Genomic DNA, 19099 nt, shown 5'->3' on the forward strand with positions numbered 1-19099 from the left:
CAGTTTCTCACTCAAATCAGCCACCAGCACTCTATCATTGGCGAACAACAACTAACTCACTTCCCAGGCCCTTTCATCCCCAAAAGCCTGCATACTTTACCCTCTTTCCATAACTTTTGCATTCAACTTCCTAACCACCCAATCCATAAACAAATTGAACAACCATGGTGACATCACACACCCCTGCCACACACTGACCTTCACTGGGAACCATTCAATCTCCTCTCTTCCTATTCATTCACAAGCCTTACATCCTCAATAAAACTTTCTCACTGCTTTTAACAGGTTTTCCTTTCTTTATGTTGAAAGTTTCAGTCCACATGAAGGGTAGGCCTTAATTGAAGTGTAGAGAGAATTTTGAAATGGAAAAAAAAATATTTACAAATTTTAGAGAAAGTGAAAAACCTGTCTTTTACAATGTGCCTGGACACAGACATTGGGAAAGACATGGAAGGTGGACAATTCCAAAGCTTCAATGTGTAGGGAAAGAAGCAGGTACCAAAACAGTCCACCCTTGAGTTGCTGATGGCCACACAATAATCATGTGACAGCAGCTTGCCAAGTATTGCAAGGTCTAGCTAAAGGAATGGGCACAAGCAGCCAGCTCTCAGGAGCAAAAACCAAAGAAATACCTACAGAAGAGGTCAATGGGGAACAAGTTGGGAAGTTAGCCTGGAACATTTTATAAAGTGGACTGCTTTCGGCTCAACTCTGTAAGTGAGAATGCTGAGCTAGAATCACCCCAAATATGAGAGCAGTACTCCATGTAAGGACTAATCAATCCCTTGTATAAACAGAGAAACTGTTCTGAAGAGAAGTTTCGACATCTAAACAGGACATCCAGATTCTTAGAGGCAGACTTAGCCATTCCAAGAAAGAGCAGATGCTACAGTAATACTAAGTATGTTCATTGAGTCAGGAGGAGGAATTATAGAACTGTCAAAGGAGAAAAGAGAGTTGAGGAATTTTCAACAGAGAGATGGGTAGAAACTGCGTCTTGGAAGCATTAAATGTAGCAAGATTTTGTCTACCCCACTGAGATATCCTCTCCAAGTCTGAGTTTACTATGGACGCTGTGTCAAGATGTGATGCAGATCAAGTGAGAGAAGAAGGAGCAGAATTGAAGGATGCAGATGAATGCAGTGTTGAGTTGTTAGCATATAAGTGCATTAGATTATTAGAGGAGATTATTATAGGGACACTGCTGTTGATGGACAAAAGGGGGGAAGCTGATCAATCAGCAACCATAGAGACAGATCGGCCAGAGAGGAAGATAGATATGAAGGAGCTGAGTGAGGGAGGGAAGCCAAAAGAGGGGAGCTTGGTGATGAGACCCCAATGCCACACACACTGTCAAAAGCCTTGGATATGTCAAAGGCAATTTAACTGACTCCCCAAAATCTTTCAGGGATGATAACCACACATTAGTAAGTAGGAAAGAATATCATCAGTGGATCTTGCATTACAGAAGCCACATAGGTGATCAGCAAGAAGACTGATTTTTGAGGTTTTTACGGATTTGGGAGTTGAGGAGGGATTCAAAGACCTTCCACAAAGCATTTCTATCAAACCTATCATATGAATTCCCCAGATCCATAAATGCCACACACTAATCCATCTGTTTTTCTAAGTATTTCTCACACATTCTTCAAAGTAAACACATGATCTACACATCCTCCACCAATTTTGAATCCACACTGCTCCTCCCCAATCTAACGTTCTGTACCTGCCTTCACCTCTCAATCAGTACACTCCCATACAATTTATCAGGTATACTCAACAAACTTATGCCTCTGAAGTATGAACACTCACCTTTATCCCCTTTGCCTTTATACAATGGCACTATACATGCACTCTGCCAATCCTCAAGCACCTCATCATGAACCATACATACGATGAATGTCCTTACCATCCAATCAACAACACAGTGACCCACTTTCTTAATAAGTTCAACTGCAATACCATCCACTCCTGCCTACTTGCCGCACTTCATCTTCAGTGAGGCTTTCACTACCTCTTCTCTTAACCAAACCACCCTTCATGACTCTCACTTCCCATACAACACCAACCAAAACACCCTTCCAAACATTTTTTCTTTTTTATCCCTAAAGTTTAATGATACTTTCTCACCCCAACTCTTATTTGCCCATTTTTTCAACCCTTGTACCTTCCTCTTAACTTCCTACCGCTTTCTCTTATATATCTCCCAATCATCTGCAATCCTTCCTCTTAAGTAACAGCCAAACACCTCTCTTTTCTCTTTCACTTTACCTCTTCATCCTACCAATCACTACCCTTTCTAATCTCCCCATCTCCCATCTTTTGCATACCACAAGCATCTCTTGTACATGCCATCACTGCTTCCTTAAATCCCTCCCATTTCTCATCCATTCCCCTCACTTCATTTGCTCTCACCTTTTGCCATTCTACACTCAATCTCTCCTAGTATTTCTTCACACAAGTCTCCTTTCCAGGCTCACTTACTCTCACCACTCTCCTTTCCCTGACACTGTCATCTCTTTTTCAAAACCCTCTATAAGTCTTTTCCCTCGCCTTCACAAGATAATGATCTGACATTCCACTAGCTGCCCCTCTCAGCACATTTACATCTAAAAGTATATCTTTTACATGCCTTTCAATATATACATAATCTAATAATGCCCATTGACCTACTCTCCCACTCACATACATATACTTGAGTATATCCCTCTTTTTTAAACCAGGTATTCCCAATCACCAGTCATTTTTCAGTACACAACTGTACAAGCTCTTCACCATTTCCATTCATAAACAATGAATACCCCATGCTCACCAATTATATCCTCAACTGCCACATTACTTACCTTTGCATTTAAATCACCCATCACTAATACCTAGTTCCATGCACTAAAACTGCTGACACTCACTCAGCTGTTCCCAAAACACTTGCCTCTCGTAATCTTTCTTCTCATGACCGGGTGCATAAGCACCAATACTCACCCATCTCTGATCATCCGCTTTCAGTTTTACCTACATCAATCTAGAATCTACTTCCTTACACCCTATCCCACAGTCCCACAACTCCTGCTTCTGGAGTAGTGCTACTCTTTCCTTAGCTCTCGTCCTCTCACCAACCCCTGACTTCACTCCCAAGACATTTCTAAACCATTCTCCCCCTTTACCCTTGTATTTCATTTCCCTAAAAGACAAAATATCCAGGTTTCTTTCCTCAAACATAAGACCTATCTCTCCTCTCTTCTCATCTTGGCTACATCTACACACATTCAGACTCCCCAAGCTGAGCTTTCGAGGAGGATGGGAACTCCCTGCATGGCTCCTTGTTTCCTCTTTCAGAAACTGAAATACAAAAAAGGGGAGGGTTTCCAGCCCCCTGCTCCTGCCCCCTTTAGTCACCTTTTACAATGCATGGGGAATACAGAGGTAGAATTCTTTCTCCCATGCCTCTATGCTCATACTTGATTGCCTCTTCTTGCGTTATCAAGGTAGCGCCTGCAATAATCTGTTCTCTCTTTTAGAGATTGAAGCACAAGATGGTGGTCTTTCCAGCCCCCTGCTCACACCCACTTTAGTTGCTTTTTACAACATGCAAGGAATACAGAGGTAGAATTCTTTCCCCCCTACCCCTGGGATAATATCTGTATTCCCTGATGCTACTGTACTTCATCTGCTTGAGGTGAAGCTACAAGTGAAAAGTCATCTTTGGCAAGGCTGTATCAGTACAAGTACAGTCTCATCAAAGGCCTCTCTCTATTGGAATCTTCATTTCCCTGCAAGTGGAAGTGGTGTAACCTTGAGCTGCAGGAGCCTTTACAACAGTCCAAGGTAACAATGAGCCTGACTCATGAAAACTAATCCAGGGGTAGTTATATATTTATTTATTTACTTCTGCCCCAGGAGTCTGATTTTCATGATGATTCTCCTTTACTTATGAAGCTAGCCAAGTCCAGTGATTGGGACCATATGTCATTAAATACTGAGATGTCTTTGTGTCTATGTGAAGAGAGTGCACAGCATGTTAGCAGTGTTGTAGCGATTGTGCAATGTTCAGGCCGCAAGTGAGAGAGTTTGACTTGTGTTTGCCTAAGGAATGTGGTTTCTAGAGTGTATAGCTGGAGGCTTGGAGTTTATGAATGAGTTGGGGAAACAGTTGTATTGTATTTTTCACGCTACAGTAAAACTAGCCGTAATTCAAGACAAGTAAATGTTTAAAAACAACATTCATTTTTCAATATCAGTTGGCAAACCTTCATCTTCCTAAAGCAAATTAAAAAAATACAAAGATTTAAAAATATTTCAAATTGCGCACACATTGGACTACAGCAATTAGGAAATGAACTGACTATAGAGTTTTTTGAGGGATTTTTTTCTTTTCGGTAGAATAAAAAGATGTTTTGGAAGGTAAATAAAGTGCGTAATACAAGAGAACAAATGGATTAATCGGTGAAGGGGGCTAATGGGGAGGTTATAACAGGTAGTGGTGATGTAAGATGAAGTGAGTATTTTGAAGGTTAGTCGAATGTGTTAGATGATAGAGTGGCAGATATAAGGTGTTTTGGTCGAAGTGGTGTATGAAGTGAGAGGGGCAGGGAGAATGATTTGGTAAACAGAAAAGACGTAGTGAAAGCTTTGCTGAAGACGAAAGCTGGCAAGGTGGCGGGTTTGGATGGTATTGCAATGGAATTTACAAAATAAGGGGGTGACTGTGTGTTGGTAAGGATATTCATTGTATGTATGGCTCATGGTGAAGTACCTGAGGATTGGCAGAATGCTTGCATAGTGCCATTGTACAAAGGCAAAGGGGATAAAGGTGAGTGTTCAAATTACAGAGGTATAAGTTTGTTGAGTATTACTGGGAAATTATATGGGAGGGTATTGACTGAGTGGATGAAGGCATGTACAGAGCATCAGATTGGGGAAGAGCACTGTGGTTTCAGAAGTGGTAGAGGATGTGTGGATCAGGTGCTTGCTTTGAAGAATGTATGAGAAATACTTAGAAAAACAAATGAATTTGTATGTAGCATTCGTGGATCTGGAAAAGGCATATGATAAGAGTTGACAGAGATGCTCTGTGGAAGGTATTGAGAACATATGGTGTGGGAGGCAAGTTGCTAGAAGCAGTGAAAAGTTTTTATCGAGGATGTTAGGCATCTGTATGAGAAAGAAGAGAGGAAAGTGATTGGTTTTCAGTGAATGTCAGTTAGTGGCAAGGGTGCGTGATGTCTCAATGGTTGTTTAATTTGTTTATGGATGGGGTTGTTAGGGAGGTGAATGCAAGAGTTTTGGCGAGAGGGGCAAGTATGCATTCTGTTGTGGATGAGAAGGCCTGGGAAGTGAGTCAGCTGTTGTTCGTTGATGATACAGCGCTGGTGGCTGATTCGGGTGAGAAACTGTATTAGCTGGTGACTGAGTAAAGTGTGTGAAAGAAGAAAGCTGAGAGTAAATGTGAATAAGAGCAAGGTAATTATTAGGTACAGTAGGGTTGAGGGACAAGTCAATTGGGAGATAAGTATGAATGGAGAAAAACTGGAGGAAGTGAAGTGTTTTAGATATCTGGGAATGGATTTAACATCAGATGGAACCATGGAAGCGGAAGTGAGTCACTATGTGTGTGGGGAGGGGGTGAAGGTACTGGGAGTGTTGAAGAATGTGTGGAAGACAAGAACATTATCTCGGAAAGAAAAAATGGGTGTGTTTGAAGGAATAGTAGTTCCATCAATGTTGTATGGTTGCGAGGTGTGGGCTATAGATAGGATTGTGCGGAAAATGGTGGATGTGTTGGAAATGAGATGTTTGAGGACAATATGTAGTGTGAGGTGGTTTGATCAAGTAAGTAATGAAAGGGTAAGAGACGTGTGGTAATAAAAAGAGTGTGGTTAAGAAAGCAGAAGAGGGTGTATTGAAATGGTTTGGTCACACGAGAGAATGAGTGAGGAAAGATTGACAAAGAGGTTATGCGTGTCAGAGGTGGAGGGAACGAGAAGTGGGAGACCAAATTGGAGGTGGAAGGATGGAGTGAAAAAGATTTTGAGCGATCAGGGCCTGAACATGCAGGAGGGTGAAACGCATGCAAGGAATAGAGTGAATTGGAACGATGTGGTATACCAGGGTCGACGCGCTGTCAACGGATTGAACAGGGGCATGTGAAGTGTCTGGGGTAAACCATGGAAAGTTTTGTGGGGCCTAGATGTGGAAAGGGAGCTGTGGTTTCGGTGCATTACACATGACAGCTAGAGACTGAGTGTGAATGAATGTGGCCTTTGATGTCTTTTCCTAGTGCTACCTCGCACATGTGCAGGGGGAGGGGGGGGTGCCATCTCATGTGTGGCAGGATGGCGACAGAAATGGCTGAGGGTAAAGTATGAATATGTACATGTGTATATATGTATTTGTCTGTGTATGTATATGTATGTATACATTGAAATGTATAGGTATGTTTATATGTGTGTGTGGGCATGTATGTATATACATATGTATGTGGGTGGGTTGGGCCATTCTTTCGTCTGTTTCCTTGCGCTACCTCACTAACACGGGAGACAGCGACAAAGTATAATAAATGAAATAAAAAAATCTTTTTCTTGACCAAATTTGGTGCTAGTCAGTGTCCTGAGAGCATTCAATGTCTGTGTTTCTCCTGTGATAATGTTACTGGTGTGGGAGATGAATGTCATATGTGATACCTAGAGCAGTTGGCATTCTGTCTGGTGGGAGTGAATGAACATTCATTCAAGAAGACTGGAGGGTGTGATCTGGATTCATGTCTGTCTGAGGTTAAAAAAGTGACCATAGACTTGTATGGATAGGCAAACATTCTCCTCAGGGTGAGTCATTATTCCAACTGTGTAAAGTAGTATTACACATCTCATGTTACTGCTTTGGTGAAAGAATGATTATGAGGTTGTCTGTATATGAAAAGTCCTTCACATTAAGGTTTGCCTGAGGTAATATTTGGGAGGCAATATAGAAAAAGATTGAAGATAGCTGGAGAAAGAACTGCTCCTGAAGGACTCAACTGGAGAGTTCATATTTTAGAGGTGAAGCCACTGTGAGTGATACTGGCAAGATGGCCAGCTATGAAATTGGCTAACCACATTTTATTGTTGAAGAGGGTGGTGTTAAATACTTCTTATGAGAGGATTTGTCTGGGACATTGTGCGATGCTTTGTTGATGTCTACTGGTATTAGCTTGTGCAAGAAGGGGTTGTGGTTGACTGAATCCATCTATAATGTGTTGTGTGAGGTCAGTGCATAATGTGGCAGTAAAATGTTTGGGCCTGATGCCATACTATGTGGGTGAGTGTAAAATGTTTCATTTGATTCTGTTGTGGTTCAATTTTTCTCTAATTTTGGATACTAAAGATAAAAGTAATATAGGGCAGTAGGGAGAAATGGTGTTGGGTGATCCAAAGGGTTTGGAGATTGATACTATGCTGACAAGTTCACATTTGTTAAGGATTTTGTTGTGAATCCAGAAGTGACTGAAGGTATCTGTAAGTGTTCTGACTGCAAATGGACCACAATGTTTTGTGTGAAAGTTGGAAATGTTATCAGGGTCTGTGGTAGGTGAGTTCTTTATGGTTTTAATTGCACTGTATGTACCAGTGGGAGTGAAAAATGGGTTGGCAGTTGTTTCTAAATGGATTCTGTGTGGGTCTTTCCAGACTTTCCTGTTTTGGAATGAGGTTTATTTGTGGAAGTGCTTCAAGTGTATGGGCTAGACTAGTGCGATGAAAGAAATTTTATTAACATCCACCAGATTTGGTTGCCATGGGTCTTGTAATTCATTATGTTGAGGAAGGAGTGCCAGTTTTTCAATGATTAAGTTAAAGATGGGATTATTTAGAGTTTGGGTCTTTTCTCTGATTTTGATTTCTATTGATAAAATGGTTGTGCCTGTGTTGGTATCTTTATGAGGTGTGTAACTTAATTTAGGTTGTATTTCTTTCTGTTCCCATGTGGTACATACTTTTCCATTGGCTTGGTTGGTGATGCTGAAGTATGAGACTGCATAATCTAAGGATAAGAAAGCATCTATATTAAAGTTTTGGAGCTTTGTTTCCATATACTGTGTGAACGCTGGTCAGTCTGCTTTCCTGTACTTTGTGCAAGTTATTTTAATGACTGTAGAATGTGACGTCTGGTGAGGTCAGCTACTGAAGGTTGTGGATTAAGAGTCTGGCTGGTTGGTTGCATAAGTTGAAGATATTGAGAGCTTGCAGTTTGCTTATGAACAGTTCACCTTGTGGATCATGTGAGTGTCTGTTGAGCTAAATGGAATGGTCAGCAGTGAAATGTCCATAGAGGTAGGTGCTGTACATGCTGGTGAGGTTCTGTAGCTGGGGAATGAAATTATCCATTTCTAATCTGTGCGGAGGGGGTTTTACACTCATGGGGCCACATTTCTTGAACATTCTCTACGACCAAAGAACCTCTTAAATTTACATATGCTGTTTGCATTAACCACATCTCAATCATTCTGTACCCTTCTTCCACCACACTTGGACTATAAAAGTATTTCTTTACACCCTTTTCAACAAATTTCTTATTTAATTTCATGTTTTGTATTCATTCTCTTTGCTTTATCCCTGCATCTCCTGAGAAACTTTTCACTGTCCATGTCATCGACCTTTTTCAAAAACTTAAACATTGTGATCAGGCCACTCCTTACTCTACTCTTTTCCACAATAGGTAAATTCAAAGCCTCAAACCTATCCCTTCTAACTTCTATCTATCTACCTATATATCTATATCTCTGATTCATGTTCACTTTAACTTACCTCTCTTAAATGTGGTATCATCTTTACATCCTCCCCGGGACCTCCTCTAATAGCTTTGTGTACTTATGTAGGTGCTGTGTCCAAACCTTATGAAGAGATAGCTAAATATTTCCTCATACATATACCTGAAAGCTATTATGATATTTGCCAGCAAATTGTTTGTCTCAGGAACTATTCTCCTAATATAGGACTCTAGCAACAAGTTATGGACAACATCAACTCCCAAATCCTTCTCACACACAGAATCCTGAAGCTTATTTCCTTATTTCCTCCTTATTATATATAAGGATACTGAGGTCTTCTCTTGCTTTGTCCCATCCCTTACATCTGCTCAGGATGAATTTTAACAACCAGGTATAAGACCAACTTTGGAGCCTGTCTGGGTCCCTTAGTAGGCTGATGCAACCTTCCTCACCTTTCACTTCCCTTATGACCTTTGCAGCATCTGCAAACAAATTCGGACAAGAGTCATCATACTTTCAGGCAAGTCAGTTGCATAAATCCAGAAGAGTAGTGGTCCCAGAACCAAACCCGTGGCACTCCACTGCCCATGAGAAACGTACAAAAGCTTGTTATCTTGGCAGTAAACAAGATGTCTTGCTGAAATATTGGCTTTCCAGAGATAGGAAAATAAAATTATCTTTGGAAAAGACTCCTCTAACATGCATCCTTTGTTCCCTCCTTATTCCTGCCTGATGATTCAGCTTCTTAATCAGCCCCCTATACTACAGCAACTAATGCTTTCTAGCAGTTCAGACACAAACAATCTATCCAGCCTCCCTCCTGTCCAAAGGTGGCTATTCAACTGTGGTGAAACCTTGAGCAGGCAGGGTCCCTTCCATTTTTATGTATATCTGACCCGGGAGTCCCTTCCATTCTTATGAGGCTCCTGCAGCACTCAGGAAGCTGGTAACATCCACTGGTTGGAACTACAGGACATTAAGTGTAGTTATACTGTGTGTATATCTATGTGCAGCAAGTGAAGGGAAAATGAAAATTGAGTGCTTCATGTCTTCTCTATAATAATTGCATCAAGGGCATGAAGGGTCCTTCAATATGTTGAAACAGTGTTTGTAGCATTGTAGCAAAAGGTGATGTGCAGACCATAGATGGGAGAATGATTCATGACTGGAAAATTTGGTTTCTGATGGGTGTATGCTGGTGTGTTTAGTGCTTGATGAGCTATTTTTTTTTTTTTTTTTTTTTTATACTTTGTCGCTGTCTCCCGCGTTTGCGAGGTAGCGCAAGGAAACAGACGAAAGAAATGGCCCAACCCCCCCCATACACATGTACATACACACGTCCACACACGCAAATATACATACCTACACAGCTTTCCATGGTCCACCCCGGACGCTTCACATGCCCTGATTCAATCCACTGACAGCACGTCAACCCCTGTATCCCACATCGCTCCAATTCACTCTATTCCTTGCCCTCCTTTCACCCTCCTGCATGTTCAGGCCCCGATCACACAAAATCCTTTTCACTCCATCTTTCCACCTCCAATTTGGTCTCCCTCTTCTCCTCGTTCCCTCCACCTCCGACACATATATCCTCTTGGTCAATCTTTCCTCACTCATTCTCTCCATGTGCCCAAACCACTTCAAAACACCCTCTTCTGCCCTCTCAACCACGCTCTTTTTATTTCCACACATCTCTCTTACCCTCACGTTACTTACTCGATCAAACCACCTCACACCACACATTGTCCTCAAACATCTCATTTCCAGCACATCCATCCTCCTGCGCACAACTCTATCCATAGCCCACGCCTCGCAACCATACAACATTGTTGGAACTACTATTCCTTCAAACATACCCATTTTTGCTTTCCGGGATAATGTTCTCGACTTCCACACATTTTTCAAGGCTCCCAAAATTTTCGCCCCCTCCCCCACCCTATGATCCACTTCCGCTTCCATGGTTCCATCCGCTGACAGATCCACTCCCAGATATCTAAAACACTTCACTTCCTCCAGTTTTTCTCCATTCAAACTCACCTCCCAATTGACTTGACCCTCAACCCTACTGTACCTAATAACCTTGCTCTTATTCACATTTACTCTTAACTTTCTTCTTCCACACACTTTACCAAACTCAGTCACCAGCTTCTGCAGTTTCTCACATGAATCCGCCACCAGCGCTGTATCATCAGCGAACAACAACTGACTCACTTCCCAAGCTCTCTCATCCCCAACAGACTTCATACTTGCCCCTCTTTCCAAGACTCTTGCATTTACCTCCCTAACAACCCCATCCATAAACAAATTAAACAACCATGGAGACATCACACACCCCTGCCGCAAACCTACATTCACTGAGAACCAATCACTTTCCTCTCTTCCTACACGTACACACGCCTTACATCCTCGATAAAAACTTTTCACTGCTTCTAACAACTTGCCTCCCACACCATATATTCTTAATACCTTCCACAGAGCATCTCTATCAACTCTATCATATGCCTTCTCCAGATCCATAAATGCTACATACAAATCCATTTGCTTTTCTAAGTATTTCTCACATACATTCTTCAAAGCAAACACCTGATCCACACATCCTCTACCACTTCTGAAACCACACTGCTCTTCCCCAATCTGATGCTCTGTACATGCCTTCACCCTCTCAATCAATACCCTCCCATATAATTTACCAGGAATACTCAACAAACTTATACCTCTGTAATTTGAGCACTCACTCTTACCCCCTTTGCCTTTGTACAATGGCACTATGCACGCATTCCGCCAATCCTCAGGCACCTCACCATGAGTCATACATACATTAAATAACCTTACCAACCAGTCAACAATACAGTCACCCCCTTTTTTAATAAATTCCACTGCAATACCATCCAAACCTGCTGCCTTGCCGGCTTTCATCTTCCGCAAAGCTTTTACTACCTCTTCTCTGTTTACCAAATCATTTTCCCTAACCCTCTCACTTTGCACACCACCTCGACCCAAACACCCTATATCTGCCACTCTGTCATCAGACACATTCAACAAACCTTCAAAATACTCATTCCATCTCCTTCTCACATCACCACTACTTGTTATCACCTCCCCATTTACGCCCTTCACTGAAGTTCCCATTTGCTCCCAATGTTTGATGAGCTATATCAGTGTAAATAGGCTTTGTCAGTGTTATATCTGGTGGAGGTGGAAGGATCTGTGAATACAGGTTACTGAAGAGTGAGGAAGGGGTTAGGTTTCTATTCTCACTAGGGTTGGTGATTAGTTACTGAGTGGTTTGGGTGGGAGGGGTCTAGTGTTGTTGCACAGAATTGGGTGCCAAGCATGATGAGGTGGGACTGCATTAGGAGGAACATCATTTTATTGTGTAGGTAGTGAGCATTTGCTGTTGCTAGACAGTAAGAAATTGTTATGAGTGCTTTATTTTGTGTCATTTGCAGCTGTTGTATTTGCTTTAGAGTGATTGGAAAACTAGGCAGGTGATACAGTCTTAAAGCGGTGTGGATAAATTGTTTGTAGATGTTGGGTGATTCTTTTTCTTATCCAAACCTGGCTTCATTTGGTGTACTGAGGTCATTCAATCTGTATGTTGGTTTTGTGTTGGTGTCATCGATTATTATTATCAGTAGTATACTCTGTCGCTGTCTCCCGCATTAGTGAGGTAGCACAAGGAAATAGATGAAAGAAAGGCCCAACCCACCCACATACACATGTATATACATACACATCCACACACACACATATACATACCTATACATTTCAACGTATACATATATATACATATACAAACATATACATATATACACGTACATAATTCATACTTGCTGCCTTTATACATTCCTGTCGCCACCCCACCACACATGAAATGACAACCCCCTCCCCCCACATGTGCATGAGGTAGCGCTAGGAAAAGATAACAAAGGCCACATTCGTTCACACTCAGTCTCTAGCTGTCACGTATAATGCACTAAAACCACAGCTCCCTTTCCATATCCAGGCCCTACAAAACTTTCCATGGTTTATCCAAGACTCTTCACATGCCCTGGTTCAATCCACTGACAGCACGTCAACCCCAGTATACCACATCGTTCCAATTCACCCTATTCCTTGCACACCTTTCATGTTCCTGTATGTTCGGGCCAAGATCACTCAAAATCTTTTTCACTCCATCTTTCCACCTCCAATTTGGTCTCCCACTTCTCCTCATTCCTCTGACACATATATCCTCTTTCTCAATCTTTCCTCATTCGTTCTCTCCATGTGACCAAACCATTTCAATACACCCTCTTCTGCTCTCTCAACCACACTCTTTTTATTACCACACATCTCTCTTACCCTTTCATTACTTACACGATCAAACCACCTCACATCACATACTGTCCTCAAACATCTCATTTCCAACACATCCACCCTCCTCTGCACAACTCTATCTACAGCCCACGCCTTGCAGCCATATAACATTGTTGGAACCACTATTCCTTCAAACATACCCATTTTTGCTTTCCAAGATAAAGTTCTTGCCTTCCACACATTCTTCAACACCCCCAGAACCTTCACCCCCTCTCCCACCCTGTGACTCACTTCCACTTCCATGGTTCCATCCGCTGCCAAATCCACTCCCACATATCTAAAACACTTCACTTCCTCCAGTTTTTCTCCATTCAAACGTCACCTCCCAACTGACTTGTCCCTCAACCCTAATGTACCTAATAACCTTGCTCTTATTCATATTTACTCTCAGCTTTCTTCTTTCACACACTTTACCAAACTCAGTCACCAGCTTCTGCAGTTTCTCACCTGGATCAGCCACCAGCGCTGTATCATCAGTGAACTAAAACTGACTCACTTCCCAAGCTCTCTCATCCACAACATACTTCACACTTGCCCCTCTCTCCAAAACTTTTGCATTCACCTCCCTAACAACCCTATCCATAAACAAATTAAACAACCATGGAGACAACACGCACCCCTTCCGCAAACCAAAATTCACTGAGAACCAATCACTTTCCTCTCTTCCTACTTGCACACATGCCTTACATCCTCAATAAAAACTTTTCACTGCTTCTAGCAACTTCCCTCCCACACCATATATTCTTAATACCTTCCACAGAGCATCTCTATCAACTCTATCATATGCATTCTCCAGATCCATAAATGCTACATACAAATCCATTTACTTTTCTAAGTATTTCTCACATACATTCTTGAAAGCAAACACCTGATCAACACATCCTCTACCACTTCTGAAACCACATTGCTCTTCCCCAATCTGATGCTCTGTACATGCTTTCACCCTCTCAATCAATATCTTCCCATATAATTTCCCAGGAATACTCAACAAATTCATACCTCTGTAATTTGAGCACTCACCTTTATTCCCTTTGCCTTTGTACAATGGCACTATGCACGCATTCCACCAATCCTCAGGCACCTCACCATGAGTCATACATACATTAAATATCCTTATCAACCAGTCAACAACACAGACACCCCCTTTTTAATATATTCCACTGCAATACCATCCAAACCCGGTGCCTTGCCGGCTTTCATCTTCCGCAAAGCTTTTACTAACTCCTCTCTGTCTACCAAATCATTATTGATGTGGGGAGTTAATGTCATGTGTGCTTTATGTTATGCTAGAACGGTTGGTGTGGGTGCACCCGTCCATTCAAATTGACTCCAGGGTGTGAAGTGGACTGTGTCTGTTTGGGGTGTAAAGAGTGACTGAAGACTTCTGTTGATATGCAAACATTCTGTTCCAATTGTGTAATGCAATGCTGCATGTCTGATGTTGCTACTGTGGTGTCAGAGAAAGGATTTTCATGTTAAAATTTTCCTGAAGTTGTACCGCCATAATTTTAAAGCAATGAATAGTCAGAAACGAACAGAAAAAGAAATGAAAATGCGTAGATTATATGTTGTAGATTAGTCATGAGAAAAAAAGAGCAATCTGGGCCTGAGAGGGGGTACATAAACACCACAGTGCTGGCTCACTGCACCACCACCACTATCCCTTCTATCAGGCAGTAGTACTTTTCTGGATGCTGGCTGTCTGCCACCTATCTCTACTTCCCCAAGTTCTCTCCATTCAAACCCATACTTAAAAAATAAAATAAAAAAAAAACACTTTTCACCATTAAACCTAATACCTTTGCTTTTGTTCACATCTACTTTCAACTATCTCCTTTCACACAAGTAAATTTCTTTGAATCATCTGTATGCATTTTTACTTTTACCACACTATTTCTGAGTTTTTAAATTCTTCCACTGTCACAAACAGGCTTGAAAGAACTCAAATGGTCTGTGCTGTTTGAATTTCTTTTAATTTTTTGTGAAAATTACTACGAGAATTCTTCCCACTTCTCATGGAATGTAAACCCCATTTATCCCTTTGTGCCATAATGGTAAAGCTGGTTTCATAAAATGGATTTTCACTTGTTACAATTTTTAGACATGCATCTTTACAAAGCTATTCTCCCCATCTGTATATTTTCTGTCAACAGCTCTAAACTCAACACACTATACATAATGTATAAAAGCACAGTGACTGTGCCACAATAACTCACTTCACAAAATCTTCTTCAATAATGGGAGGATCCCAGAGCTGTTGCAATGGATGCTGCAGAATGGAAAAGAACTGAAGTAACATGCAATTTCTTTCTTCTTCCCAATCTGATCCATCCTCTGATGCTCTATTGGTCTTCTTTCGGCCCTGAAAATTTGAACAGAAATTATTTTTCTGACCAGTTGATGGCTTAGTTGCTGTACATAATTCAAACATATTCTTTAATATTCTATTTACCACTTCTCCATAATCTGCCCTTAATGTTCAATTTTCTGGTGGATATGTAGACTATCTCATCTGATGGATACAATCCCCAAACCCTTCAAACAATACCCACTGCAAAAAACATTTGCAAAGCAACTGATACTGCTCCCCATCCTATACTGCATTAATACACAAACACTTGGACACTTTGATATAAAACTGTTATCAGATATGGCAGGCAATCCTATCTAGATAGGTTTTTTCATACATATTCACCATTTCCAGCAGTAGCGAGGTAGCATTAAGACCAAAGAACTGAGCCTTATAGGAAATATACTCACTTGGCCCCCTTTTCTGTTCCATCTTTTGGAGAATTAAAAACAGGAGAGGATGATTTCCAGCCCCCTGCTCCCTCCCCTTTTAGTCGCCTTCTACAAAACACAGGGAATATGTGGGATGTATCCTTTTTCCCCTATCCCCAGGGACAACATAATAAATCATCATGAATCTTTGAAATGGAGGTGCCCCCAGAAATCCATTCCTTAACTTCCCTAATTCCCTCCCAAGCCCAGACTCAACCTTTGGTACAACTTAGCCACACCCCAAAATCTCAAAAGCTTTAACATTACTGTTGCATAACTGATTTTCAGTGGTTCTAAAAGTGTCCATAACTCACCAAAAATAAAATTATCAATTTGACATTTCTATTACTTTTCCAATAGTAACAGAAGATATACTTTCAAGATCTTGCATCAAATTCCTTGAAATTCAAAATGGACCGAGAGACAAGATAAAAAAAGGTGGAAAAAATTTTTCCCCAGAAATGGTGTGTAAGTTCACTTGAAATCAATAAACATAAAATCATCATCTTTAAAAGTGATGAACACCATTCCGCATCATAAGTTCATAACAAAAATAATGTAAAATTACACAGGTGCATTACACATGACAACTCGTGTACATGAGCAGAAGTGGCCTTTCTTCGTCTGTTTCTTGGCACTAGGCAGGCAGGCAGGCAGGCAGATGAATGTACGCTATCATTGTTCTCTCTTCTTTCATGTATTTATGCTGTTTCCTATGTTGTGGGATGGTGTCAAGAATGGATGATGATGATGAACAAGTATGAATAAAAACATGGGTATGTGTTTATGTATGTGTATATATAGGTACATATACATAGGGTCACGAGATCAAGAGGAAGGTGCAAGGGTTGAAAAAGAGGGCAAATGAGAGTTTGGGAGAGAGACTTTCATTAAAATTTTGGGAGAATAAAAAGATGTTTAGGAAGGAAGTAAATAACGTGCATAAGACAAGAGAACAAATGGGAACATTGGTGAAGATGGCATGGGAAGATGTGATATCACGTAGTGATGAAATGATAAGAAGATGGAGTAAGTATTTTGAACGTTTGTTGAATGTGTTCGATGACAGAGTGGCAGATGCAGGGTGCAAAGTGAGAGGGTCATGGAGAATGGGTAGGTTAAGAGAGAAGAAGTAGTGAAAGCTTTGCGGACGATGAAATCCGGCAAGGTGGTGCATTTGGATGGCACTGCAGTTGAATTTATTAAGATAAGGGGTGACTGTGTTGTTGATTGGTTGGCAAGGATATTCAATTTATGTATGGATCATAGTGAGGGGCCTGTGGATTGGCAGAAAGCATGCATAGTGCCACTTTACAAAGGCAAAGGGGATAAAGATGAATGTTCAAACTACAGAAGCATAAGTTTCTTGAGAATTCCTGGAAAATTGTATGGGAGGATATTGACTGAAAGGGTGAAGGCATGTACAGAGCATCAGACTGGATAGGATCAGTGTGAGTTCAGAAGTGGTGGAGGTTGTATGGATCAGATGTTTGCTTTGAAGAATGTGTATAAGAAATACTTAGAAAACAGATGGATTTGTATGTAGCATTTATGGATCTTATGAAGCCAGATGATAGGGTTGATAGAGATGCTTTGTGGAAGGTCTTAAGAGTATATGGTGCGGGAGATAAACTGTTAGAAGCAGTGAAAAGCTTTTACCAAGGGTGTAAGGCATGTGTACAAGTAGGAGAGAGAGAGAGTGATTGGTTCCCAATGAATGCTGGTTTGTGGCAGGGGTGTATGATGTCCCTGGGGTTGTTTAATTTGTTTATGGATGGAGCAGTTACAGAGGTAAATGCAAGAGTTTTGGAGAGAGGGACAATTATGCCAACTGTTGGGGATGAGAGGGCCTGAGAAGTGAGTCAGTTGTTGTTTGCTGATGATAGAGCACTGGTTGCTGATTCGAGTGAGAAACTGCAGAAGTTGGAAAAGTGTGTGAAAGGAGAAAGTTGAGAGTAAATGTGAATATGAGCAAGGTTATTAGGGTCAGTAGGTTTGGGGGACAAATCAACTGGGATGTAGTTTGAATGGAGAAAAATTGAAGAAAGTGAAGTGTTTTAGATATCTGGGAGTGGACTTATCAGCAAGTGGAACCATGGAAGCAGAAGTGAGTCACATGGTGGGGGAGGGGTTGAAGGTTCTGGGAGAGATGAAGAATGTGTGGAAGGAGAGAACGTCATCTCTCTGCAAAAATGGGTATGTTTGAAGGAACAGTATTTCCAACAATATTATATGGCCACAAGGTATAGGCTAAAGATAGGGTTGTACGGAGGAGGGTGGATGTGTTGGTAATGAAATGTTTGAGTACAATATGTGGTGATAGGAGGTTTGATTAAATAATGAAAGGGTAAGAGAGATGTGTGAAAATAAAAAGTCTGTGGTTGAGAAAGCAGAAAAGGATGTATTGAAATGATATATGAAGAGAATGAGAGAAGAAAGATTGACGAAGATGGAGGAAAAAGAAGTGGGAGACCAAATTGGGGGAGGAAGGACGAAATAAAAAGATTTTGAGTGATCAGAGCCTGAACATAGAGAAAGACAAGAGGAGTGCAAGGAATATAGTGAATTGGAATGATGTCGTATACCAGGGTCGACATGCTCTCAATGGATTGAGCCAGGGCATGTGAAACGTCTCGAGTAAACCATGGAAAGGTCTGCGTGGCCTGGATGTGGATAGGAAAATATGGTTTCAGCACATTACACATAACAGCCAGAGACTGAGAGTGAAAAAATGTGGCCTTTTTTTTCTGTTTTCCTCATGCTAACTCGGTGAAACAGGATGTAGAGATGCTGTTTCCTGTGGGGCGGGGTAGCACCAGGAATGGATGAAGGCAAGAAAGAATGAATGTGTACATGTGTATATATGTATATGTCTGTGTTTGCATATGCTTATGTATGTATATGTGTATGTGTCGATTTCTTTTTACTATTATACATGACCACAGTTTCACGTGTCAGCGAGGTAGCACCAGGAAACAGATGAAGAATGGAATATCCACACATACACACACACACACACGTATTCATTTACTTATTCATATTTATATTTATCATATTTTGTTGCTGTCTCCCACGTTAGCGAGGTAGCGCAAGGAAACAAAGGAAAGTATGGCCCAACCCACGCACATACAAATGTATATACATACACGCCCACACACATACATATACATACCTATACATTTCAACATATATATACATATACATGCACAGATATATACA

At 41.1% G+C, this 19099-nt stretch overlaps 1 protein-coding gene across 1 annotated transcript in view; it reads right to left on the minus strand.

Moving 5' to 3' along the window:
- The window catches only part of LOC139755260 (condensin complex subunit 1-like), a 549693-nt gene that overhangs the window by 455094 nt on the left and 75500 nt on the right, over positions 1-19099 (minus strand). The window contains exon 5 of the mRNA XM_071673408.1: positions 15316-15461. Within this exon, the coding sequence (XP_071529509.1) occupies positions 15316-15461 (146 nt within the window). The remainder of the gene's footprint in view (positions 1-15315; positions 15462-19099) is intronic.

Source organism: Panulirus ornatus, chromosome 1, assembly GCF_036320965.1.
Source record: "Panulirus ornatus isolate Po-2019 chromosome 1, ASM3632096v1, whole genome shotgun sequence".
NCBI lineage: Eukaryota > Metazoa > Arthropoda > Malacostraca > Decapoda > Palinuridae > Panulirus > Panulirus ornatus.